Source organism: Macaca thibetana, chromosome 7 (assembly GCF_024542745.1).
Source record: "Macaca thibetana thibetana isolate TM-01 chromosome 7, ASM2454274v1, whole genome shotgun sequence".
Lineage (NCBI taxonomy): Eukaryota > Metazoa > Chordata > Mammalia > Primates > Cercopithecidae > Macaca > Macaca thibetana.
The window spans coordinates 26,323,976-26,350,275 of NC_065584.1; the positions used below are offsets into that span (position 1 = coordinate 26,323,976).

The following is a 26,300-nucleotide window of genomic DNA, read 5'->3' on the forward strand; positions in this document are numbered from 1 at the left end:
GTAATGATGCCTTCTTCCCAGGAATTTCCCCAAAAGAGAAGTTTTTAAAGAGTAGAAGTAAAATGTTCCTCAACCGTGGCTTACCAGTAGTACTTATTTTCAAAATAGCTGACTGGGATAAATGAACCTGGGAGCAAATCATGCCCTTTTCCATTCCTACAGCCAATTAAATGTGAGTACATGAATGGAGATTTTGTTTTGTTCACTTCTATATTCCCAGTATCTTGAACTATTAAAGCCACCATCAGCTTGAGACAAAGTACAGCCAATCATCCCTGAAGTTATTCACTTGATATTGATTGAGCAGCTGCAGTTTGCCAGGCACTGTGCTTGGTGTGGGGGAAAACCATGATGAAACTAGTAGTGATTACAACTTACTGAGTATCTACTATTTGTCAGACACTGAAACATACTCTTTGCATACTTTATCATGAATTCTCGTAAAAACTATAATGTAGGCTTTATTATCTCCATGTTATAGATGAAAAAAACAGGGTGAGAAGATGAAAAGCTTTGACCTAAGTCTTAGAGCTCACAAGTGACAAAATTAGGTTTGAACTTGAGTGGTGTGCTGTGGACCAGTCCTTCACCACTCTTTGAAGGTTTCTGAATGGTGTTTTCCAGTTGTTGTTGTTTTACAGAAATCTGAGTAGTTATTTATTAAAGCAAATAATCTCAGTAAAATAGATTTTAATGAAATATGTAGGTTGAAAAAATATATGCTGTCTAACATATCATGGCCAAAACAGAAATGGGAAATGTATGCTTTCATTTTAGATAAGTATAAACCTTAGTATTAATAGCATCCCAGTTAATAAATGGGGAAGAAATGGAAGAAAATCATTTTTCAGTCCCTAGGAAATAATACCAAGCCATTGATTTTCGGTGGCTGCTAAGTGCACAAATACCAGAACGTATCAAACGCCAGTTGCCTCTTGATGGAAGCACATAAGACTGCCTTTCAACTAGCTAGTCTGTCCAAAAATCAAATCTAAATGCGATCAAGCTCCTAAAATCTAACTATAAATTCCAAAGGGAGAGGGACATGTTAAATCATACCATGATCAAAATGTAGATTGTGGGACATTTTCTGGCAAAGAACCAGGTTCTTCAACAAATAAATTGCAAGGAAAAAATAAAGATGGAAAAAGAATGTTTAGATAAAATGGCAACACCTATGAACCAATTGCAGTATTGACTTGAACAAAGTATAAAAAAATATATTGGATATATTTAGAGGAATTTGATACTGTCTGGATACTGGATAATATTAAATCATTATAATTCACATTTTATTTTATTCTGAGATGGAGTCTCACTCTGTTGCTCAGGCTGGAGTGTAATGGTGCAATCTCGGCTGACTGCAGCCTCCGCCTCTCAGATTCAAGCAATTCTCGTGCCTCAGCCTCCCAAGTAGCTGGGATTACAGGCGCGTGCCACCACGCCTGGTTAATTTTTGTATTTTTAGTAGAGACGGGGTTTTGCCAAGTTGGCTTCCTTACTTAGGACAATGGGTGGGGAGGAATAAAAAAGAAAGAATTGGCAGGAGGACAGGAGGATCAGGTCAAAGCTCTACATCCCAAATCAAGCTAAGGTCCCCAGTAATATCTCAAGCTATGAAGACACTTCTGCAACTGTGTTAGCAGGGATAAAACCCATGGAATGATGTTGAAAGCCTCTGGTTTATACAGAAAAATATACTGGGAAAATAGGAAAGTATTGATTCGCATTATCCCTCGACAGTTTTTCTAAGAAATGAGTCAGTCAAATCATTCCTCAAATGACCTTTTAATTCTAAAGAGGCAGGCAGGGTCAGCTGTTTCTAGTTAAATGAGTAATGCCTGTTCTAACTTGTATATTAATATTGTGTCAAATTTGTGATACAACATGTTTGTATGTACACTGTAGAGTATGAGGAGTTCCTTGTGTAATGCAGGTTTCAAATGTGGGCACATTTTAAAATTGTTTCATTACTGAGACAGTGTAACAAGATATATACTTTTAGAGAAGATCCACACAATCTTCTGGATGTTCTTTCCATCATCGGTAAAAAGGAGGGGTTGTATGAGCCAATCTCACAAAATATGAGTCATGGAACATCATTTTACTATTTTACACGATTATGAGATTTATTGTTGTATCTCTGTTTTTACAAGAGTTTGTTGATTATGTCTTGAATTTATAGGAAAACAACGTGAAGTCTTGGAACACAACCTGCAATTACAACATTGTTCCTAAGGGACAATAGGATCCACTTTATAGTGTGGCTTTTAGGAACACAGTGTGGCAAAAATCAGGGTGGCCAATGTCATGTTTGCTTCATTAATAAAATGTCAAGCATTTATTTTGCCCTTCTCATGTGCTGGGTACATACTCTGAGATGGCTCTCTCAATCTGTAAAATGAGGATAATAGTAGCAACTGATTGCTGGGGTTGTCGAGGGTAAGGCTTTATTCATTTAATACATTGGGGTGACAGTCAGAGCTGGGAGAGGGAAGAAATTCGTTTCTCTGTCACTTTTTTTTTAAACCCATAGAGTAAAACGTGTAGTATCTATTCAACTGTAATCATGTTTAAAGGGGTGTGAGTCCCCCTTCTTTCTCCCTTCTCAGTCTGCCCCTCTGTGCGTACTGTGGCCCATGTTGTGGACGCTTCTATAAAGTGGTAAGCCAATATTTTAGACCTAACTTTTACTTTTCTTGACTCTAACTTGCCCAAGCAATTCTATATGCTGATATGGAAAATCTCAAACGTATCATTAAGTTTTTTTTTAAGTGCCAAATAACACATCACGGTATCCTTTAATCCCAGTTATGTTGTTTTTAAGAGGATAGTCATATATGCTTTATATACATAAACATTTCTGAACCAGATACATAAGAAATTGCTAACAGTGGTTACCTCTAGGGAATGGGACTGATTGTTAAGAATAACAGAGAATTTTTTACTTTTTATTTTATGCCCTTATATACTGTTTGAAGTTTTTTATAATGAATTTTTTTATAAGTTAAAAAAAAAAAAAAAGAGGAGAAAAGAACAACACATCTCTATAATACTGTTTCCCAAACTCAGAAGATCCCTTCCCTTTGGAAAGGGGAACGTGGCACACTGTAGGTCCCGAACTTGGAGAGTCACAGTGTATATATTAGCATACGAAAGGCGATGAGAAGCGACAGTAGAGAAACCTACGTAGTACATTTTTCCACTTTTATTGCACTTATTAAAAACCCACGGAATTACGTTTCATGGCATATCAGTTTTGGAAAAGTTATAAAAGTTTAAGGAAAGGTATCTAGCCTTAGGTCAGCTGCAGGTGGAGGAAGGGTGAGTGCTGGAGTGGTGAAAGGCATTCCTAGCTGTGTGGTGGGAGGATACCAGGTCTTGGGTTCAGGCAAACCTGGGTCCAAATCCAGGGTCTCCCATTCACTAGCTGGCCCAGCATGAGCCAAGTTCCCTAACCTCTGGGTCTCAGTGTGCTCACATGTGAAAGAGGAACAGTTATCCTCCTTTGGAAGTGCATTTTCAGGGTTAATTGAGGCAAGTACCTGTTCCTTCACCCTCTGCTCCATCTTGCTAGGCTGTATTACTGCCATGCCTTTGTTTATGAACACCCATGCTTCCTCCCAAACCAACAACTTAGTATCCATTTGTGAAAGGCTTCATTTCAGGATTAATCAGAGGTCAGGCTATCAAATAACAAATTCTTGCATTTACAATGTGAATCCATTTCTAACATCTTGGTTTATAGATACCTACTTCAGGAATGTGCCTCTTGGACAAGGCAAAGTCCATAGGCACTGGGAGACTGTTGAGAATCCTGTTTCTCTAAAATTCAATCTAAAAGTGGGACTCCAGAAACTCATTGTTTAAATCACATCCAGGTTTGCTTGCTCCAGGCTCTTCCAGACTCCTGCCCCAGAGTAACCCTTCACTCTCATTTCCTATGCCAGTGTTAACACTCCAACTCAGAGGAAACAAATTTCAGAGTGAAATGCAAAAGGATGTGTGCTGAAGCACTGCCTTTCGAAGTAACCTTTGCATTAAGCCCTTAGAATCTAATTACCCAAGTGTTATTTGCCTCTCTGAGTACCCATGCCCATGCAGACCGAGCTTAAAGTTCAGGAAGTAATCACAAAAGGAAATCAGAAGGGAGATCTCAGGCTCAGCCTCTGAAGAGTCTCCTGTCTGCGCCTGGCCTCTCCCTCCTCCTGGGTGTGTCTGCCTGCCCGAGAAGGCCAGTGAGTAACCTGCACATTTTTTTTTTTCATCTTGGCCCTTCCCACCCAGACAAGAGGACCGAGTGGCAGACAGGCAGGCAGACGGCAGTGAGTCCTGTTCAAGCATGCTCGGAGCATACCTCCACCCACACCCACCGCCTGGACCCCTCACCACCCTCACCCCAGCCCAGGAGGAGCCAGAACCCCGCCGAGGGTCCGGAGGGGGCCTCCGCTCCCAATGGTAAGGGCTGCCCGCAGCAGGACCACTTCATTCATTTTATTTGCTTTGGTGTTGGCTTTTCTTTTTGATTGTGTTTAGATGGCAGAGTTTCTGAGACAATTGAAGGTGTTTTGTTTGGTGAGTTCTCGGTGGTCCCAAGACAAAGAAATGTCTTTTCGCAGGAGGGTTTATTAGAAAGCTGTAACCCGATAGCCTGGCCTTGGAAGAAAACTTAACCTACTAATTACCTCTAGTTAGTACAGCGTACCCTTTTGGCACTGTAGAAAAACAAAACAAAACAAAACAAAACACCATATTGCTTACCAAATAGGTTTTGAGGAAGAAAAAGTGCGAAGGATTGTGGACATTTTAGTAGATAGGCACCTCTGACTAATGGAAATGAAGCTGAAGTGTCACGATAGCTTTGTAATAGACCAAGATGATGTTTTGTCTCAAACAAACAAACAAAAAAGGCCCTTTATTTAAAGGAGTTAAGTGTTGACCGAAAGATGCAAGGTGGGGTTTGAGGAAAAGAGTTACAAGGTAAGTCCCATTAAATATTTGTGAACATGAAGGTATTGAATTAAATCTGTCTTGCTATGGGAAGAAAAAAGTCTGTGTTCAATGTGGAATTTGGGTGGCATTTAAGGGAGAAAACTGAGATCTTTGTATAGTGTGTCGAGAATTCTTTGAGAGAATGGTTGGGAGGCAAATGGTGGAGGCTGGGAAGCAGGTTTTGTGCAGGGAGCTGGTGCCAAGGCCCTCTCCCTCAGTTGCTGTGGGTGAGAGAGTAATTCAAAGTAATCAAGCGCTGTATTGTTAACAGGCTTCTGTGTCTCAAATATTTATTCTAAACACAAGCCGTTGATTGCACTGACATGTGAAGGAATAAAGTTGCTGCCTCTGGTTCCTGGCCTAGCCCAAACTTAATACCTGGCAAGATATTCATAAAAATGTAGGAAAGACGAGGCTACATGTAAAGTTAATTTGAGGAATTACATCGTGTTTATATCAGAGTGTGAGGATGCTGAGCTAAGGGGTTTTATAGGAGAGCAGTATGGGAAATGCAATAGAAATTGCCCAAACCAGAGGTACTGCCATGACACCTGTGAAGGTTTGACCTGTGCCAGATGACTCTGAATATGCAGCACAGGTTTGTTTTAGGCAACTCTGTGCAGGCAACTTCAGGATTCCCTGTACGGAGCAGCCTATGCTTAACATGTCTAGGTTTCTAGAGCTGCAGCGAATCACCCTGAAACACAGTGTACCAAGATGGCACATCTGAACTTTCTGGTATATAAGAAGTCTATGAAGTCGGCTGTGAGTGAGGGTATGAGTGGGGAGGGTCACAGGTAGGGTGAAAAGTTCTCTCTTAGGGTGAATGCCCCTCTTCTAAGTTCCAGGAAAGTGCAGTGTGTCTTTTGCTGGAGGTAAATCAGCAATACTTCATCATTGTCATGCCCAGTGTTCCTGTGGTGATAATGCCAGGAGTTTGTTTTTTTTGCGGCTCTAGTTTCCCCTTGGCTGATTAATCGAAAGCATAGATTGCTTGCAGCCCCATCAGCCAGCTCATTAGAAGACAATCCAAGAATGCCACTTATTTGGAGGCCAAGTGAGCAAGAAGTGGGGGGTCGGAGCCATGATGATGATTTTGCCTAGAGACTGCTGGTTCCAATTTATGACTTTTCAGTTATGATTAAAAAACAAACAGAAGCCACTCTAAGTCGCCCATGCAGTTAACGGCACTGATAGCCATCCTGACTCTCATAGGCATTTGTACATTGGATACTACACGTTACGGTACAAAACCATCACCACCCCAAACGTGCTTCTCTCCCAGAATCAGTGCTCAGGAATAGAATACAGGTTAGAAGAGTGTTGGCAACATTTCCTCCATGTAGTGCCAGGCCCCTGTTAACTTCAGTAGGGATGGCACCAATTCAAGAGGTGGAAGAAGAGACCCAGGGCCAGCAAACATGACAGGTTTTTATTAGGGGTGACTTACGTAGAGGGACGGTCCAGTTGCAGCAGGCTGAACAGGAAAACCACAACCACTTACGAAAAGCAAAAACATGCAGTTTATATAGCATTTTCACTTAACCCCCTCCCCCTAACCTCCACCTGGCAACCTTCATTTGACCCAAATTAAAAGGCCTTGATCCGCTGTATGGTCCAGGTTCCATGGGATGGGATGGGGGCTTCAGATGTTCCTCATGGATAAGGAATGGATCTTTGGGTTGGTTGCTCCCAGAATCCTTAGCTCAGAACTCTGAACACATTCAGGTGCTTCTGTCATACACTCCCATTCATGGCCTGTTTGGTATGTTTTTAGAACTTCCTGGAGTTTCTTCATGAAGCACTTTGAATGCAATATCTGCTTGAATTTGGCTTTTCAAGGCAACCGTATGGTGAATTTAGCATTTCTTTTTATTTCATTGTGTTTTTCATCTACTCCTGTTGCTTAGTCCTTTAAGCAGCGATCCTACCAAGCAGATTGAAGACTGTATCTATAAAGAGGCACCTAACTATGGACTTGAGATAGCCTTGCCTTTAAGCAACATGTACTTTCTCCTTACCAGTTGCTGAATCACCTCCAAAAAGCCTTCAGACAATACCCAGCTGTGGCCACCACTCTACCATCCTGTGTTTCCTGGTTTCTGGAATTCTTTTTTTTTTTTTTAAAGTAGAAACAGGCTCTCATTTTGTTGCCTAGGCTGGTCTTGAACTCCTGGGCTCAAGTGATCCTTTTGCCTTGGCCTCCCAAAGTGCATGGTGGCCAGGCATGAGCCACCATGCCTGGCCCACACGTAAACATTTAAAGAATTTGAGTGGAGCTATCCAGAAGGTCATGGTGATTTTTCTGAAAAATAGAAAGCAGCACCTTAGCTGTAGAGATGCTAGAATAACTGCTGCGACATCCTAGACAGGCTGCATGCATCTTGGAGCTTGGATCAGGGAAAATAGTTGTGGATTCAGGCCCTGCAATGTGAGTGCATTTTCTAAGTGATCACAGTCTGGCAAGGGTAAGTAAAGAAGGGCGGTAGAGTGAAGAGGGCCTAGAAAACAGCTGGTGAATAAAATCTAATTAGCATCAGCCTGTAGTCTTCAAGGAGCTCCAGTTTCCTGCTCCTTGGGGTTATTTGCTGGTCTTGTGTGTTATCTTTTCCTGTAATGTTTTTTCTTATGCTTTGGTGCTCCTCATGCTAATGCTCTGGGGTCCTTTAGAGGGTGTGGCTCTGATGATCACTGTCACATTTCATCTGTAGGCACATCCTAAGCCAGGAAGAGACATCACAGAGACCTGTCCTGAACACATCCTCATAAGAGGGGCATGTTATCCCATCTTCGTAACCCCAAAGGATAATACAAAATAGTGCTGAGAGTAAATAGATTGCTTTTGCTTTAGTTTCAGACTGAGATCTTCAGAACTAAGTAAGATGTGTGTGTGTGCAGGCAGGAGTAGAAATAATGAATGTAAGATGAAGCTTTAACCTGTGGACTTCGTAATTTTTGAGATGGGGTGAAAACTTCAGCCCTCACTTAGAAATCACATTTGGCTGGAAGTGCTATTTCTCTCCCATGTTATGCTGTGTCATGGATTAATTATAAAAATGGTCACAATTATTCTTCTCTTTAAACCTATTTCCTTGAGCTAGGACTTCGTAGCTCCTCTTATCAAGGGGTGGAGTCTCTTTCCCTAGCCCCTGAATGTGGGCTTGGCCTTATTACTTACTTTGGCCAACAGAATTCGTAGAAGTGAAGGTGTGTGGGTATGTCAGTTCTAAGCCCAGGTCCCAAGCCACGGTCTTAAGAGGCTCACTCACACACTTCTGCTTGCTCTCCTAGAATCTGGCTTCTCTTGGAATGTAGACAGACATTCATGGTTTTGCTTGCTGTGGCCCAGAGACCCCATCACCGCAGGTGACAGTGACCTTACACTGGCCACGTGAGTGAGGCAATTCTAGACCAGCCAGCTAACGTCAGACACTTCAGTGGGCCCAGCAGAGATCAGACAAATCCATCCAGATCCATAGACTCATAAGCAATAATAAATGCTTATTGTTTTAAGCTACTGAGTTTTGGAATGGTTTGTTATACTAACATAGCCAACTGATACATGTAGTTCCCTGGACATGGTCCCCTTGTGGGGTTTATTAATGTCGTTATAAACCCTTAGTTCAACTCAGTAGAAGACATTCAATCATTGGATGGAGGGGTTCTACTAAATGGGGGTGGTGGGCCCTCAATTCTTGCGATTGTCAGCATTACTCTGAGACATTTTTAACACAGATGCCTAGGCCTTGTACTAGAGGATTCAATCAAATATTTGTAGATGAAGATTCGGAACCTGTAATTTTTAAAGCTCTGGTAATTGGCCAGGATTAAAACCCAATAATTCAATGGTCTTGTCAGTCCCTTCCATTACTGAAAGATGCAGTGATTCCAGTTCATCTATACTTAAGCAAATAACACTCAGGTGGTTCAGAGTTCATTACTGACCTGATATACTTCTAGCTGCAGAAGTAAACTTTATGATCACCTGTGGCCAAAAGCAAACTAACCCAGATGCTCGATGGGAAAAATCTACAGTTGCAGATTGATGGCTAGGATGTATATTGTTTACCATTGTATCTGCCTAGGGTTTAGAACACGATGCAGACTCATGAATAAATCCTGGACACTGGGAATGTAATAGGACCTTGCTTTGAGGATCTTAGAGTCTAATGAAACAAACAAACAAAAAAAATCAGGTATAAATTACTTATAATGTATCAAGAAAACAAAGCAAGCAGTATTTTAACCATAAATTTCAGGTGAAATTTTACTATGGTGTATGTACCAGTTGGTGCTTACAGTAATGCTGCATTACAAACAACCAGAAAATCTGTTTTATACAACAATGTGCATTTCCTAACCCCTGTGTCTGTAGTTTGAGGGGGGCAATCGGCTGATTCTAGGCTGGGCTCAGAGGCGGGTAGCTTTCTACCACATATCTCTCATCCTTCCCTTGGCACCAGCTGCTAGCTTTAGCATATTATTCTCATGGAGATGGCAGAGATGGGGGTACAAGCCACAGTGTGCAAGCTCATTTTAAGCTTCTGATAATGTCATTAATCTGTTAGCATCCTATTGGTCAAGGAAAATCACATGACCAAGCACAGTGTCAAAGGGTAGGGAAATGTATTTCACTTTTTAATTTGCTTTAATTTTGTATTATATTTTTTGAGATAGAGTCTCACTCTGTCACCCAGGATGGAGTGTAATGGCACGGTCTCAGGTTCCATCTCCCTGGTTCAAGTGATTACTGTGCCTCAGACCCCCAAGTAGCTGGGATTACAGGCACCGACCACCACACCCAACTAATTTTTGTATTTTCACTACAGATGGGGTTTCACCATGTTGACCAGGCTGGTCTCAAACTTCTGACCTCAAGTGATCTGCCTGCCTCGGCCTTTCAAAGTGCTGGAATTACAAGTGTGAGCTACCAGGTCTGGCCTTTTTCACTTTTTTAGTGTGAGAACCTTCAAATACTTGTTGCAAAGGGCATGGATATGGAGAAGAGTGAAGAAATAGAGCCGTTAAAATACTCTTCCCCAGTGGGAAAATGGCGTATGAGGAGGGAGTTGCATTTTTTCCTGCTTTGGAAGGCTCCCGAAGTCCTAGCTGGACCCTAGAATAACCCAGAGGCAGAGAAGTATGCGTCCTTTGGAGCCATCTTCTGCTCCTCGTGATGTGGAAGTAAGCAGGAGACTCATAGCTGCTATGATCTCTCTAATGGAATTTTGAAGGGAAAGAAACTCCTGCCATATGCAGTGACTCACGCCTGTAATCCCAGAACTTTGAGTGGCCGAGGCTGGCAGATCACTTGAAGTCAGAAGTTCGAGACTAGCCTGGCCAACATGGTGAAACCCCATCTCTACTGAAAATACAAAAATTAGCCAGGCATGGTGGTGCGTGTCTGTAATCCTAGCTACTCGGGAGGCTAAGGCAGGAGAATCGCTTGAACCTAGGAGGTGGAGGTTGCAGTGAGCCGAGGTTGCACCACTACACTCTAGCCTGGGCAACAGAGCGAGACTCTGCCTCAAAAACACAACCCCAAAATAAAAAAAATAAATAAAAAAAGAGAAGGAAACTGCTGAAGATATCTCAAACTTGATAGCTACAGAGATGGCACTGGAATTCCTATAGAATGCCTCCGTTTCCATTCCCACTGTATCCTCTAAAATGTGAAGATTATGGGTTATTTATTGTGTCTGGTTATCCACTTCCCAGTTCCAGGAGGGGTATTATGTGGGTAGTGCCATTACTTTAGATCACATGATATCCCTTTATTGTCATCCCCTTTTTCTCAGGTGAAAAGGTATGAGTTGCCATCTACTCTGAACACTGGGACCTTTCCCCATAGCCAAGGCCAACATTGAAGTGGTTAAAAGAGATTTGGGTGAGACTGTCCCTTCCTGAGGGCACATCTTTCCCTGATTTATTTTGTGAAAGGCTTGTGCCTAAGCCTCTCTCACTGAGACAGGAAATCAGTGTTGTCACATATGATTGAGATTCTCAGATATTCTCCAGGGCAGAAATTATGTTTTATGGTGTCACTAAGAAGAAGAATAAAGCACTTTATTTTAGGCCACCAATTTATAGGCTTTGCTATTGATCATTCTGTGCCTTTCAATGTATGTGGCCAGTTTGGTTTGTGTATTTGTCCCCTCCAATTCTCATGTTGAAATGTGATCCCCTATTTTGGAGGTGGGGCCTGGTGGGAGGTTTGGGTCCTGGGGGCAGATCCCTTATGAATGGCTTGGTGCCCTCTCTGTGTTAATGAGTGTGTGCTCCATCTATTTGTTCACTCAAGACCTGGTTGTTTAAAAGAGCCTAGCATCTCTCTTGCTCTTTCTCTTGCCATGTGACTTGCCTCCTCCCCCTTCACCTTCCACCATGAGTAAAAGCCTTCTGAGGCTTCACCCAAAGCAGATGCTGCTGCTGTGCTGCTTGTACAGTCTGCACAACCATGAGCCCAAATAAACCTCGTTTCTTTCTTTTTTTTTTCTTGAGACGGAGTCTTGCTCTATTGCCCAGCTGGAGTGCAGTTGCGCAATCTCAGGCACTTCAACTTCTGCCTCCCGGGTTCACGCCATTCTCCTGCGTCAGCTTCCCAAGTAGCTGGGACTACAGGCACCCGCCACCATGCCCAGCTAATTTTTTGTATTTTTAGTAGAGACGGGGTTTCACGGTGTTAGCCAGGATGGTCTCGATCTCCTGACCTCGTGATTCGCCCTCCTCGGCCTCCCAAATGCTGGGATTACAGGCGTGAGCCACCACGCCTGGCCAAACCTCTTTGCTTTATAAATTACCCAGTATCAGGTCTTCCTTTGTAGCAATGCAAAATGAACTAACACTATGGTGTATCAAATTGACCTGTGAGGAAACTGAAGTACAAAGGATAATGTAACCTTCCTGAGATGACATCTAATGGCCAATTGAGATTAGACACCTGTCTTCTTGTTTTTTCAGCTTTTTCTTGGCAATCTGCTGATAGTACCTTGTTTCCCAAAACAAGCATTACTTACTGAGTTGATCTTCCTAAGAAACCCCGCCTCCTTACTATTTGTGCTCCATGGGAAAAAAGGAAATCTAGCAGGAAGGTGTTTGACAATATGAGATTTCCATACCACAGTGTTAGAGAAAGTAAGCTGGATTATAGGTCACTCCTAAATTGCATTTCCTGGTGTTTCTTCATTACTGCCCTGACCACAGAAATAGACTGTGAGGAGACTGTTTAGAAGTTCTCACAGGGTCTTTGTGACTGTGCTGCTTTTACATGTTTTCTGAGCCCTCACCTGCCATTTCTGTTGCCTGGTGACTATAAATGAGGGATCATAACCTCATGTTCAGCAGTGGTTCCCTGACAGATTATACTATTTCTGTTTTATGTGGAAAAATTGGTGTAGTTAAACAACGTGTTTTAACTAATGTTTTGTAGGAGACATGATATGATTGGAGCAGGCATTTCTATTTCTAATGGTATTTTTCTCCAATTAACACATGCGAACAATCAAATAATTGTAATGGCCCAGAATATATAGGGTCTGCTACAACTCATAGATAAGCTGGTTATCTTGGATAGGTTGTCACCTTTCTGGTGATGTTTTTGCTGTAAATCTCATGTGTCTCCCGTATACACAGATGCTACATAATATATTGTTATTTGAGCAATAATTTCATATCCTCCTCCTCTTCTTGCTCAATGCCAAGGGCCATGTCTGCCCTATTTACCACTTAAAACCTGGGAGCCAGCATAATAGAGCCTAAGTAGGTACTGAAAGAGTGAATGAGCAAACGCTAAGACTACAGCACCCAGCTCATAAGAAAAATTTGGGATTCCTCCCAGGTGTTTCTGCCCCTGAGGAAGGACAGTGAAGGGTTAATGTTCTCTGCAGGAGCAGGAGGGATTTGGATATGGATCTCAGCAGAGCTGCTGGAATCACATTCTTTCTGCTACTATAGCAACAGGTTGAGAATTCTGCCAGTATTGTCGCCTGCCTACATTGGAAATGCCTGCATGCAGGCAACTTCATTGTCTGGGGGGACAACTGTTTTTTCTGTGATGTTTCAATAAAGCAGCTTGTTTTTCGAGACAAAGAGACAGCACAAAACAGGGGCTAAGAATCATGGAAAGGCAGAGAGAGATCTTGTTTTTATTGGAGGGACATTTCCAGTCTTTTGTCCCTTGAAAGAGGTGTTGAATGAGGAAGGAATTAAGGTTTCATCTGTAGTCGGTAGCATCTTTTTCTGTCTTCTAAACGAGGCCTCTCTTCTGAGATGTAACCCTGGCAACATTTCACAAACTTTCTCTTACTATTATTGCTTAGCAAATAGAGTGATAGTAAAAACTCTTGCCTGTGTTCACTTCTAAATTTGGAGATGCCAGAATGGACCAGAATGTAGGTTTTCCTCTGCATTTACCATTCTTCTAACCAACTCTGTATCTTCATTGTTTACTGAGAAGGAAAAGTTAACCAAGAATGCAAAATGGAGGTGTTAGGCCAGGCGTGGTGGCTCACATCTGTAATCCTAACACTTTGGGAGGCTGAGGTGGGAGGTCCTAGAGCCCAAGAATTCAAAGCTCCAGTGAGCCATGCCACTTCACTCCACCTTGGGCAACAGAGTAACACTCCAAAAACAAAACAAAAAAACAAGGATGTATTATTTTTATTTGGTGTAGCAGTGTTGTAAAGAGATGAACATGAGGAAGCTACAGAGGAAAGTTGCTTAAACGGTATTAAGTTCCCAGGGGGCTTCACAGCATGTAATAAAATGCCTGGCCTATTACTCAGGCCTGTTTCTTGTGATCTCTGTAAGTGGCAGGGAAGGCTCAGGTGTGGTGATAATCAGAGCTTAGGGCTAATTGGGTTAATGCATGGAATCAGTAGGCCTTAACTGTCACTTTGGATTGATGGATCACTTTGCCACAGTACCATGATCACATCTCCATCTTGCTTTCACTTAGCATGCTGGCAGGAAAATCTGCCTGGTTCACTCTTTGTTGCTGGTTTACAAATACATCTTGGTCAAAAATACCTGGACGTATTGAGCCTTTCTTCACACACAGCACAGAATTCAATTTTTCAAAGCTTTTATCTTTATCCCATTTGAATATAGGATAAGCCCTTTCATCTTGTGTAAGTTTCAAGGGCCCTCATCACTGCCTTGAAGTTTGTGTGGCCACTGAAACTGCCGTTCTTGTGGCAGTGTAGTCAAAAGGGCACTGGGTTGGACACCAGAAGCCTGGACGTCTGGTCCTACCAGGAAGTGGCCTTGGCCAGCTCATATGGGGATTTTAATTTCATTATATGTAAAATGAAAGACTTGGATGAGATTTCCAGGATTTGTCTTACATCTCTTCCTACATGCGAAAAAGCAGAATTCCAGTTGTTTTAAAAGTAGAACAGGCTTTGCTTCATTGAAGTCTTATAATTTGCAAGTCACTGGAAGGCTCTGTCGCTTGCTTCTTCCCTAACTCTTAATCACACACCACATCACCTCTCTGCTTCAGTGTTGCTTCATCAGAGAAGCCTTCCTCGAACCTCAGGCTAGATCAGGACTCCCAGTGTATGTTCCCTAATAAATCTGTTATTTTCTTTCATCATACTTAACCACACTTTGTAATGAATGATCTGTTTCATTGGGGTGTGTGTGTGTGTGTGTGTGCGCGCGCGTATGTGTGTGTGTGTATATATATATATATATTTTTTTTTTTTTGAGACGGAGTCTCGCTCTGTCACCAAGGCTGGAGCGCAGTGGCGCAGTCTTGGCTCACTGCAACATCCACCTCCTGGGTTCAGGCGATTCTCCTGCCTCAGCCCCTTGGTTAGCTGGGATTACAGGCACCCGTCACCACACCTGGCTAATTTTTGTATTTTTAGTAGAGATGGGGCTTCACCATGTTGGCCAGGCTGGTCTCAAACTCCTGACCTTAAGTGTTCTACCTGCCTCGGCCTCCCAAAGTGTTGGGATTACAGGCATGAGCCACCATGCCCGGCCTGACTTTTTTTTTTTTTTTTAATCAATTTTCTCTCTCACTGTGAGACTGAAGACTTGTGAAGCAAGTACCCAGTCTGTTTTGTTCGCTATAGTATCTGCATGTAGGAGTCGTGCAGTAAACAGTCACTAAACGACAGAAGGTGCTGCGTTAGGCTTTATGGAGGGTCTAAAGATGATTATATCACAGTCTCTGTCCTCAAGGATCTTAAGATTTACTTTCTGTTTTTCTTCTCTTCCTTTATTATCTACCCCTCAGACCCAAAATATGCTAATGGAAATTAAACCAAAACAAAACTCCCTGGGTTCTTGTCTTTGATCTGATCACTAGATAGGTTTTGATTTTCCTCGACTGGACTGATGAGTCTTTTGTGACAGAAACCATGAAATGAGGCCAGGCCCTGGAAGGAGATTATAGTAGATAGTATATACAATGGAAATGGTAGGAAGAGAGGAGTACCTGGAGGACGATGACAAGAAGAGCAATGAAAACATGGGGCTTTGCCCTTTTAATTAGTTTGCCTGTAAGGGTCCTTCTTGTTTGACTGCCAAGCCTTACAAGCAAGGACATGTTTCTTAAATAGAATTCTTACCGGCAGTGTTGTGTAATAGCACAAAGAGTGTGCTACCAAAAGATGGTTATATGCACACAAAAAGTGGTCTGCATTGCATAAAGTATTTTGCTTTAAAAAAATTACTAATTTTCAAAAGGATTGGCAGGTTCCTGCAAACCAGTAGTTATGGTCAATACAAAAGCAAATGCATCACGAAACCAGAGCTAGCCATTATACCCATTATGTTTAAACAATGAAGGGCAATTTGATTTTAAGCAGTAAGGCTAAGTGTAAATGCTGGGAGGAAAGAGGGAGAATTCCTTAGGTTGGAGTTCATCTGCCAGGTACAGGAGACTTGAGGGGAAGTTGATTGAATTAGAAGGTACAACCTCTTTTATTCTTTCTGGGTTTGCAGTTTATAGAGGAAGTAGTTCAGGGGAGTTTTACTACGTAAATTAAGTTTCAGTAGAAAGCATAAGCTGTCTGCCGTCAAGAAGTGAAGCAGCCTCTTTGCTGCGTTACCTTGAGGACAGGTGTAGATGAGAGAGTGTGGGCAGGTAAGACCAGTAAAAGTTTTTCTGACTCCTCTCCCTAAGAGCTTAGCTTTAATGGCCAAAGACAGGCTTTCTCTGCATAGTAGTCAGAGGTCCCTTCTTGCCGGCACCCACAGACACGGCGGGTGTTAGTAGCCTGCCCTTTTATGCTTGCCTGGTCCAGTCGGGAGCTTAGATCCCAGCAGACTCTATCCGTCCCAGAGCCATTTCATGAAAAGAAAATGACTAAGACAATCATATAATCTCTCTTCTTATGAGGGAGAAGGGATTTTAGCCAAGAATGCAAGGTGTGCCTGCAGGCTTTACACCTATGCTGCGCACATGCTACACACACAAGCGTGTACGTGTGCACACACACACAGGTCCATTCTGCTTATTCACTTACTGATGAAGAGACATGCCGTGTTGGCTAAAGACCAGGAAGTAATTGTGTTGGGTTGACAAGCAGCCAAACCATAAGACTCACATGTCTCATTGGGCAATATTAATTGGCCAACCCTTCATTTACAAAAAATATGCAAAACATAAGTAATATGTATGAATATGGTGTTTTCCTGTCTCATGTCCCTGACTCATTTCCAGAGTAAGTCTCCTATAAGCATTCTCTTTGTTTTCTAGGGATCTGCTTCTTTCCAGAGCTGTGGGACATAAATAACATTTCAACAGAATTATTTACAAAGTAAACCCCTTTCTTTTCAGAGGCAAAGCCTCTCTTAAATCTCAGCTCTGCCACTTCCTAACTGTACAACTAGCAGCCATGTTACTTAACCCTTGTGCCTCATTTTCTTCAATTTTATGTGGAGTTAATAGAATGTCTCTGTCATAGGATTCTTGTGAGAAGGAAATAAGATCATCTAAGAAATCTTTTTTTGACAGTACCTGGTTCATCATATGATTTTTTAAAGTGTTACTGCATTTAATAGATACCTTTCCAGAGATACTCAGCATTTTCTCCTTTACCCTTCTCAAATTAGGAACACCCCTGTGACATTTGGTACTTCTCAATACCAGGGGTTCTGTTGGAATAGGAGGAGCCTCGGTGAGGAGGAGAGGCGAGCACAGCAGAGCACAGCAGAGATAATTAGGCAGGAATGAGGGTGGTAGAGACCTATTGCCATACTCTTCTCCTGCCTCCTATTCCATTGCTCTTTCTGGTATATTATACTGCTTCTTAACCTGTTGGTGGCTGGGTATAATACTAGGTGCAATACAAAAAAGAATATAAATTCAGCTCTATTGTGCAAGAAGTGGTTATCTAAGTCCCAGCCTTACTTTCCCATCTTCTCCAAGTCCATATACTTACCGTTTAGCTCCAATTCTAGCTCAAACCTACCCTGTGCACTGATGCCTAATAGGGAACAAGTACTCGAGGGATATCAGTGGCACCCGTTGACTCACCATAGAAGACAGAGAAGTAGTCCTCAAATCCTTTGCACTTAGAGGATACCACCTATGAAAAGTCAAAGAACAGGTCAAATACCAAACTTCCTAAACGCTCCATTCCCTCTGGACTTTCAGGCTTGAAGGGAAGGAATGTGAATCATTGGACCTGGAAAGAGGGCACAGGGGAGAGGAAACAGGAGGTTTCCTGTCCACCTCTGCTGTAAAAGAGATGTCAGTGCAATGCAGCAGGGTGTCCTGGTACACAAAATAGAGAAAATTGAATATTAAATGAGATATGTATATAAAACATCATTTTAGGGCCTGGCATATAGTAAGTCCTCAATAAATGTTAGCCACAATTAGTTCATGAATAACATCTGGATACTCAGCTATTTGGAGGGCAGTTAGACTTCTCAGTACTACATAAACCTTACTGCCTGTTCCTAATGCTGCCAGCCACTCACATGGTGACCACATTGAATGGGGAGGAGATGCTACTCACACTGGTCCATCTATCTGCACCTCTAGATTGTCTTAATTATTCACAGGTTGAAATTAAATGACCTATTTTGAGGGTTCACACTGTTCTGTGCAAGAGAAAAAGTATATGACAAGCAGGCATATCACAAAACAAGCAGGCAGGTCTCCTGGCAATGACTGCAGGATGGCACTATATTTATATACATTTTATCTTTAATGTGAATTTTTATTTTATTATTTCTTTTATTTGTGTCTTATCAAAAGCAGTATAATATTCTTAATTCATCCTGGCCAAAGTTGAGTCACTTACATTGTTGTCTTTCATTATATAAAGTAGAAGGAGAATATATATGAATTTTAGGGTTTTGAAGACAGGATGAATTCAGGATCATCTAATCCAGTCTAAAATGTGGACATCGATTCCTGGGGTATTAAATAATGAATTTTCTGAGTGGCAGAAGGGGAGGTCTCCCAGCCCTAATTCAGAGTCCTGCATGTATATGATCTCTTAACCCGTTACTCTTCTAAAGTGACCATGAACATAAAACTGTTTGAGAGCTGCTGTTTTGAAATAGAAGAGTGGTCATCTGTGCAGAGGATTCTCAAATAAGATACCACCACCTCTGGCCCAGTCTCTTCTTGTCTTTGGCACGTTATCCCTAACTGTCCACAGGAAATACATGCCTTGTCTATTATTTGGAAGAGGCAGTGATGACAGAAAGAATGGTTCCTGTTTTTTCCCTCTTTAGGATAGCTCCTCCCCACACCCTGTGCCCTTAGATACATAATCATGATCAAAACAAAAGAAGATTCGCAAGCTACATGCATGGCTCTAGGGATTGCCTACAAAGAGGGTTTCATAGTGAAACGTCATCCTCTAGCTCTGCAATTCCAAGGAAGGGTCAGATTTGCAGAGTGTTAGACCTAGGGATTTATTAATAGATTTTCTCAAGGATAATTAAGTGATTTAAAAAATTCTCATAACTAAGTAAAACTTTAAAGTATATGTAAATAAATGGGAAGGTATAGAGAAAGTATTTGGAGACAATAAATATACATTCAAGATATAATAGCTATTGTTCAAACCAAGACTTAGCAAACTCTAGAATTATACAGACTAAATTTTTTCTCTATCTATAGATTATCTTTTTTTAATAGTTCAGATCTAATATTTGGTACCTCGTTGTTTGTTTAAAGCCAATAATAACAATAACTGTTAGCTGTCAAGCAACTGCCATAGGCCAGTGTAATTAATGCCTTTCATGAGATCTTGTTTAATTTGCACAGTACTGTGAGTTAAGTATGATTTCCCTCATTTATTGATAAGGATACTGAGGCTCAGGGGTCAAAGTAATGAGATTTTTTTTTTCTTTTTTAGAATTTTGACAACCTATTTCCATTCTCACAGAAGCAGGGCAAAGCAAGCTTTTAGGCAAACACCAGGGAAAGGTTATTCCAGTTGCTGAACCAAATAAAGCACTCCTATCAGAAGGCCAGCCTGTTCGCCCTAGCTGGCCTGCCCTTTAGAATATTGAAGACACAGCCTTTTAAAGCAGCCTTTCTGTCTGTAATCCTCCGACAACCCTTCAGTGTTTATATATCTATGGGTAAAACCATGTCCTCTGGGTGAATCTGGTTGTCTTTTGAGAATTTCTGTTTCCTCCCTCAGTTCTTTCATTCTCCCTCGCACCAAAAGCTGCCCTCTCTTCTTTGCTCCCGAGTTGTAGCATGAGTGGCCAGGCCTTATTAGACACCAAGAGGGACACCCTTGAATAAATGCCCCACCTTTAGCACGTAGAATTCTGGGATTAGGTTTTGTCTGCTCAGTGTTCTTTTAAAAATAATTTCTAGGCTGGGCGTGGTGGCTTATGCCTGTAATCCCAGCACTTTGGGAAGCTGAGGCAGGTGGATCACCTGAGGTCAGGAGTTTAAGACAAGCCTGGCCAACATGTCAAAACCCCATCTCTACTAAAAATACAAAAATTAGCTGGGCATGGTGGTGGGCATCTGTAATCCCAGCTACTTGGGAGGCTGAGGCATGAGAATTGCTTGAACCCAGGAGACAGAGGTTGCAGTGAACTGAGATTGTGTCCCTGCACTCCAGCCTGGGTGACAGAGCAAAACTCTGTCTCAAAAAAAAAAGAATAATAATTTCTGATTCTGAGCTAGATTGCATAAATCCAGAGCAGGTAAGTCTGATGACAGTGTTTCAAACATACGTTTCTCTTTGGGAAGTCCTTTCAGAACCCATTGATATTGAATAGACAAAAACCATTCTTCTTTAGCTTCTATCTCCTAATAAAAGATAAAGATAAAACAGCTTCAGATATATTACCTGATTGTTAACCATGCCCATCAGATGCAGTTGACCCTTGAACAACACGGGAGTTAGGAATGCCACCCCTACGTGGTAGAAAATCCACATATAACTTGACTCCCCCCAAACGTAACTACTAAAATAGCCAACTGTTGACTGGAAGTCTTACCAGTAACATAAAATGTCGATTAACACATATTTTTTTTGTGTTATATATACTACAGACTGCGTTCCTACAGTAAAGTAAGCTAGAGAAAAGAAAATGTTATTAAGGAAAGCATAAGAAAGAGAAAATATATTACTGTTCATTAAGTGTAAGTGGATTATCATCCTCGTCTCCTTCACGCTGAGGAGGCTGAGGAAGAGGAGGGCTTGTCTGGGGTAGCAGAGGCAGAAGAAAATTTGCATATAAGCGGACCAGTGCAGTTCAGACCTGTGTGGTTCAAGGGTCAACTGTAGACTATTAATTCTTTCTCATGTATAAGAAAATGGAGGCTCAACCAGGCTTTTCTATTCAAAATCACATACCAGCCAATGTCACTGGATTCCAGATTTCTCTAAAAAACTCTGAAGCCCAGGCTCTTACATGCTCTTTTGTATTGTCCCTTTTTCAGAAAGAAAATAAATCTATAGAAATTTACTCACTAGCTTTGAGTCCAAGTGAGTTTTGACTGTTTTGAAAAATTACACTCAATCAACCTCAAGGAATGAAGGTTTTCCACTGCTTAGTTCCTGCTGAAGATACCACTGCCCATTCTGAAATGCTTCCAAAAGATGCAATCCGGAAGTGCCTAATGTTATAATTGCATCAGTGCAATCTATGCACGGCTCACCAGCTCAGACTCACTTGAAGGTGTAATTTCCTTCTGTTTGTTTTTTAAATCTCTTTTGTTAATTCTGGCCTGTGCTCATATCTTATGAAATGTAGAAGATCTAAGGGAGTGATCACTGAGATGATTCCCCAAACACCCTTCCATTTATAGCAGTCAGAGTTTCTATAGGTGTGCACCTCCCCATGCTTGCTATTCATGATAAACTTGATTTTTAGGAGTGCTCATTATTTAAATAATATTCCACCCAAATTATTGTTTGCTCCTCATTTAAATAATCAGTGCTTGCTGCTATAGTGCCAGCTAAAAAAAGATAGTAATTATCCTGCTTGGGCACAGCTGCAGAGCTGACTTTGCTTGCTAATTTGTTAAAGGGTTAATGTCCTATTGCATTTTTTAATTGTCTGCTTTATTGGACGATGCTCCATTTTAACTGGATTTCCTCTTCTTTATTTCCCTAAGAGCCAGTGAGATGAAAATGCCATTGTTTTTCCTAATGTGGTGTCAAGGCAGAACCATCTCTGGGGAAGTCAGGAAGTCATCCTGCAGTCGTGAAAGGATGAGGACTGAATTCCATGCAGGTGAAATTTCTTGTTTGGACAGTGTGACTGATCAGACTTTAAGTCTGTGCTTAGTACCATATATTAAAATAGAGAACATCAGCCAGGCACAGTGGCATAGACCTATAGTCCCAGCTACTTGAGAGGCTGAGGCAGGAAAATCACTTAAGCCCAGGAGTTCCAGGCTGTAGTGTGCCATGATCACACCTGTGAATTGCCACTGCACTCCATCCTGTACAACAGACTCCATCTCTTAAAAAAAAAAAAGAGAGAATATGCCGCCTGTAGTCTCATCTACTCAGAGGCTGAGACACAAGAATCATTTGAACCCGGGAGGTGAAGGTTGCAGGGAGCCGAGATCGTGCCACTGCACTCCAGCCTGGGTGACAGAGCAAGACTCTATCTCAAAAAAAAAAAAAAAAAGAGTATATATTTTTAAAATATGTGTGTGTATATATATACTTTGTTTTTTAAAAAATAGAGTATGTATATACACACACACATATATATGTGTATATATATACGTGTGTATGTGTGTATATATACACACATATATACATATATACGTATATATGTGTATATATATAAAATAATGTGTGTGTGTGTGTGTGTATATATATATATAGAGAGAGATTTAAAAGAATCAATAGGATTCTTTGGTTGCAATTAAAAAAAATTAAAAAGGAGAGTGTATTACAAGTTGAGGGTGGGGGCTGCTCACAGAGTTGAAGGGGAAGTTAAATAATCAAGCAGAAAGGCCAAGCTCAGAAAAAGCTGGAGCTAGAGCAGCTCTTGGGTCTCAGGCAAGCACTTGTAGCTGGTTTCTGCTGAGTACCACTACCTTCATGAATGAGCAACCATTTTCAGATTCATTTTCATTTTCCAAAAGAGCCAAATTCCAGGCAAAAAGTTTTTGCATTGATTTAGGTTAGCATGTGACTACATCAGGGTGGGGAACCTTGACTGACAGTCCCACCAGTCAGTCTCTAATGAGGAAAGTCCCTTAAAAATACATCTTAAACAAGACCTAAAAAGGACTAACCAGAAAGGAAAAAATTGATGAATTAAACCACATATAAATTAAGAATATCTGCTAAGCAAAAGCTACCATTAAGAAAGTTCAAGGCAAACTGCAGCGTAAGAGGAGATATTTGCAATAAATACATAATGACAAAGAAATCATATTCTGAATATATAAAAAAACTTCTACAGATCAACAAGAAGACAGCAGACTACCCAATGGACAAAAGCCTTGAAAAGGTACTTCACGAAGGAGGCTATCCAAATGGCCAGTAAACATATGAAAAGGTAAACACGTTCAGTATTCATCAGTGAAAGTTCAGTAAAACCCACAATATAACACACCACACACCCATCGTCATAGCTAGAATGAAAATAACAGGCAGTATCAAGTGTTGGTAAAAATGTAGAACAACCAGAACACACATACACAGTGGGTGGGAGTGTAAATTGGTATAGTCGCTTTGCATATCCAGTGACAGAGCAATTCTGCTCCTGGGTACCCAAGACAAAAGCAAGCACGTGTGCATCAAAGGCATGTACAAGAATTCATTCATAGAAGCCTAGCTCTCAAATGTTCATCGACACTAACATGGATAAACTGTGTCACATTCACACAATTGAATACAATGCAGAAATGCAAATTAACACATCACATGCAATAAAATGAATGAATCTCATGAACATAAAGAGAACATACTATATGAATTCATTTACCTAAGTTCAAAAACAAGCAAGTTACCGTATGGTGTTAGGAATCAGAAGAATTGTTACCCTGGGGGAAGAGGAGTTAGTGATTGGAAGCGGGTACAAGGGGGTCTTCTGGGGATCTGTGTTTTGAGATAGTGAATTACCTACGTGTCTTCACTTTGTAAAAAGCTGTTGAACTTTAAACTTATGATTTATGTTATTTTCTGTGTATTTTATACTTTTTAAAATGTTTGCCAAAAAAAGAACAGAATAACAAGAAAGGCTAAAGTAACAGTGCCTGGGTTTGAATCCTGATTCCATCCCTCTCTCCCTTCTTTCCTTTTTTTCTGCGATGCAGTCTCACTCTGTCGCCCAGGCTGGCATGATCTCGGCTCACTGCAACCCCCGCCTCCCAGGCTCAAGCAATTCTCATGCCTCAGCCTCCTGAGTAGCTGAGATTACAGGCCCGTTTCATCACACCCAGCTAATTTTTGGTATTTTTTGTAGAGACAGGGTTTCACCATGTTGGCCAGGCTGGTCTTGAACTCCTGACCTCAAGCAATCCACCTACCTTGGCCTCCCAAAGTGCTGGGATTACAGGCATGAGCCACCATGCCCAGCCCTGATTCCATCTCTAACAGCGTGAGCTTGGGCAAATTGCTTTTTTTTGTGCTTTAGTTTTGTCATCTGTAAGAGGGAGATAATAGCAGTACCTGCCTCACAGGGTTGTTGAAAGGATCAAAGGAGATAATCTAGGTAAAGTGCTTGAAACAGTTGTCAGATACACAGTAACCAGAATATAACTCTTAAGTACATACACTTTATAGTGGCTGCTCCATACTAGGTGTGTGGGGGAATCTAAAAATGTACAAAACCCTGGCCTCCAGGAGGTTTTCATCATAATTAGAAAGATGAGATATGTAAAAGAACAACTGTTTGGCCCTACAAGAGAGTATTGGGAAATTCCAAATGAGTGATACCAATAAGACAATCAGAGGAATTTGGTGGAAGAAGCGATTACTATAGTTTAGAGGGTTCTGGGCAAAACTCATGCAGTTGTTAGATAGTCGTTACTCGTGGTCGGGGAAGAGGCTGGTCAGGAGCACAAAGGCAACTGTTTCTTGATCTGGGTGCTGGTTACATGCATGTGCTCAGCTGTGAAAATACATGGAGCTACGATATGTGCACTTTTCTGTATACGTGTTCTACTTCAAGGAGGTTAAAAGGGCATTGGTTTCGAAACCTGGTTGATGTTTAACCATAGGCATGTTATATAAGCTCTGAGTTTCATTTTCCTCACCTATAAACTGTAAATATACCTCCCCTTGGGTTGTCACAGGGTTAATGAAGGCAAAATCCAGTCCAGGATGGGACAGTAAAATATTTCATGCACCTGATCTGCTCACTGAGGAAGAGGGTGACAAACAGAGGCAGAGCCTTCCTGTGTTAAGATTTGGAGCCTCTCTCTGGGGTTCATTGCTTTGTTGGAAGAATGACCTCGTGTCAGTATTGATGTTGTGAATGGAACCTGCCGCAGTGTGTCACTGTGGTGGTGCAGTGACTCAGCCACCGGGGCAAAGAGCACTTCTGCCTGTCAGGGCCACTGCTTGACACTTGTCCCACACCACCACTGTTGGTTTCCTTTTTCTGTGCTTAGTCATAGCCACACCTGCAAGTGCACACAATGCTTGATCCAGGTATGCGCTCAGTAAATATTTACTGAGTGCCTGCTGTGTGTCAGGCTCTGACGGAGCGTATAATAATGACTAAAAACAGAGTAAAAGTAAAACAACATAACACATTGAAGACTTGCACTTCAAATATTTTGGTCTAATAATAAGGTAGTCATGTTTCTTCTGAAAGCTACTTTCCCCCCATCTCCTCCCTTCTTTTTCTCTGCTTATCCTCTGCTCACCCAGTACACATTTCCTCATTCTCTCATTCTCATTCTCATTTGTATTCATTCTGTATCTCTTTTACGCGCACACACACGCGTGCGCGCACACACACACACACACCCTCACTGAACTCCATTCTATATAATCAGTCTAAAAGCCATTTAACAAAAGCAATCAACTCATAGCAAATATTTTTCTACTTGGTCCTGCCCCTCCAAACTATAGATGGCAGTGCCTGACATTAATTATAGCAGAAACAGTCATGAAGTGTTCTTTCTGGGTACGGCACCATGTCAGGTACTTGCCCACATCATGTGTAATTCTCACAACATCCTGCAGGGCATCATTATCCCGTCTGATAGGTAGGTGAGGGACTTGAGGCTTACAGATCTTATATAATTTTCCCACTGTCCCCCACAGCCTGTTTGTGGCACAGCACAAGCCTGCTGTCTCTTGACGTGTCGTATTCCTTGTAGAGCCATTTGCAGTGTCGTCTCTGATGATTAAATGATGTGAACACCCTCTGCATCAGTTTGTCATGCAATCAACTTTACATGCAAAACTGTGTGTTAGCGGAAGTTGCCACCATGGATTCTGACACCATGGTCATTCTCTTACTAAAATGAGTGTAGTTTGACTAGAAATGTCAGTAAAGAACCAGTCAGCCTTGCAAACACTTTCTGATTTGTTGCATAAATGCTTTAACATTTAGAAGCACTAACCTGCTGCACCTTCAGAAGGGATACTGAGCCTATTTCATTATCTTTATTAAAATCTCGGATCCAAGTGAGCCTTTCCATCACTACAGGAAGAGCCTGTGTGTTTTGAGAAAGTTCTGCCATTTTGGGCCTTCCTTATTAGACTGTCTCTCTCAGACAACTTTAACACTTATTGTTAGCCTCCGTTCCAGAAATTTGTCGACAGATAGGGGTATCTGATGCTGATTACAGTGAGTATTGCTGTAAGCTGGGCACAGAGAGGGCAGCTGATATGGTGCATGCTTATAAATGCTGTTCTAAATGGTTTTTCACAGAC

General features: G+C 41.6%; 1 protein-coding gene across 4 annotated transcripts in view; it reads left to right on the top strand.

The window, feature by feature from the left end:
• STON2 (stonin 2) overlaps nt 1-26,300 on the top strand; it is a 175,750-nt gene that overhangs the window by 107,324 nt on the left and 42,126 nt on the right. For 2 of the 4 annotated variants that reach the window (XM_050798639.1, XM_050798638.1), the window contains one exon: nt 4,288-4,458. The exons of the other annotated variants lie outside the window; for them this stretch is intronic. In XM_050798639.1, the coding sequence (XP_050654596.1) occupies nt 4,288-4,458 (171 nt within the window). The remainder of the gene's footprint in view (nt 1-4,287; nt 4,459-26,300) is intronic. 4 annotated transcript variants of the gene reach the window in all.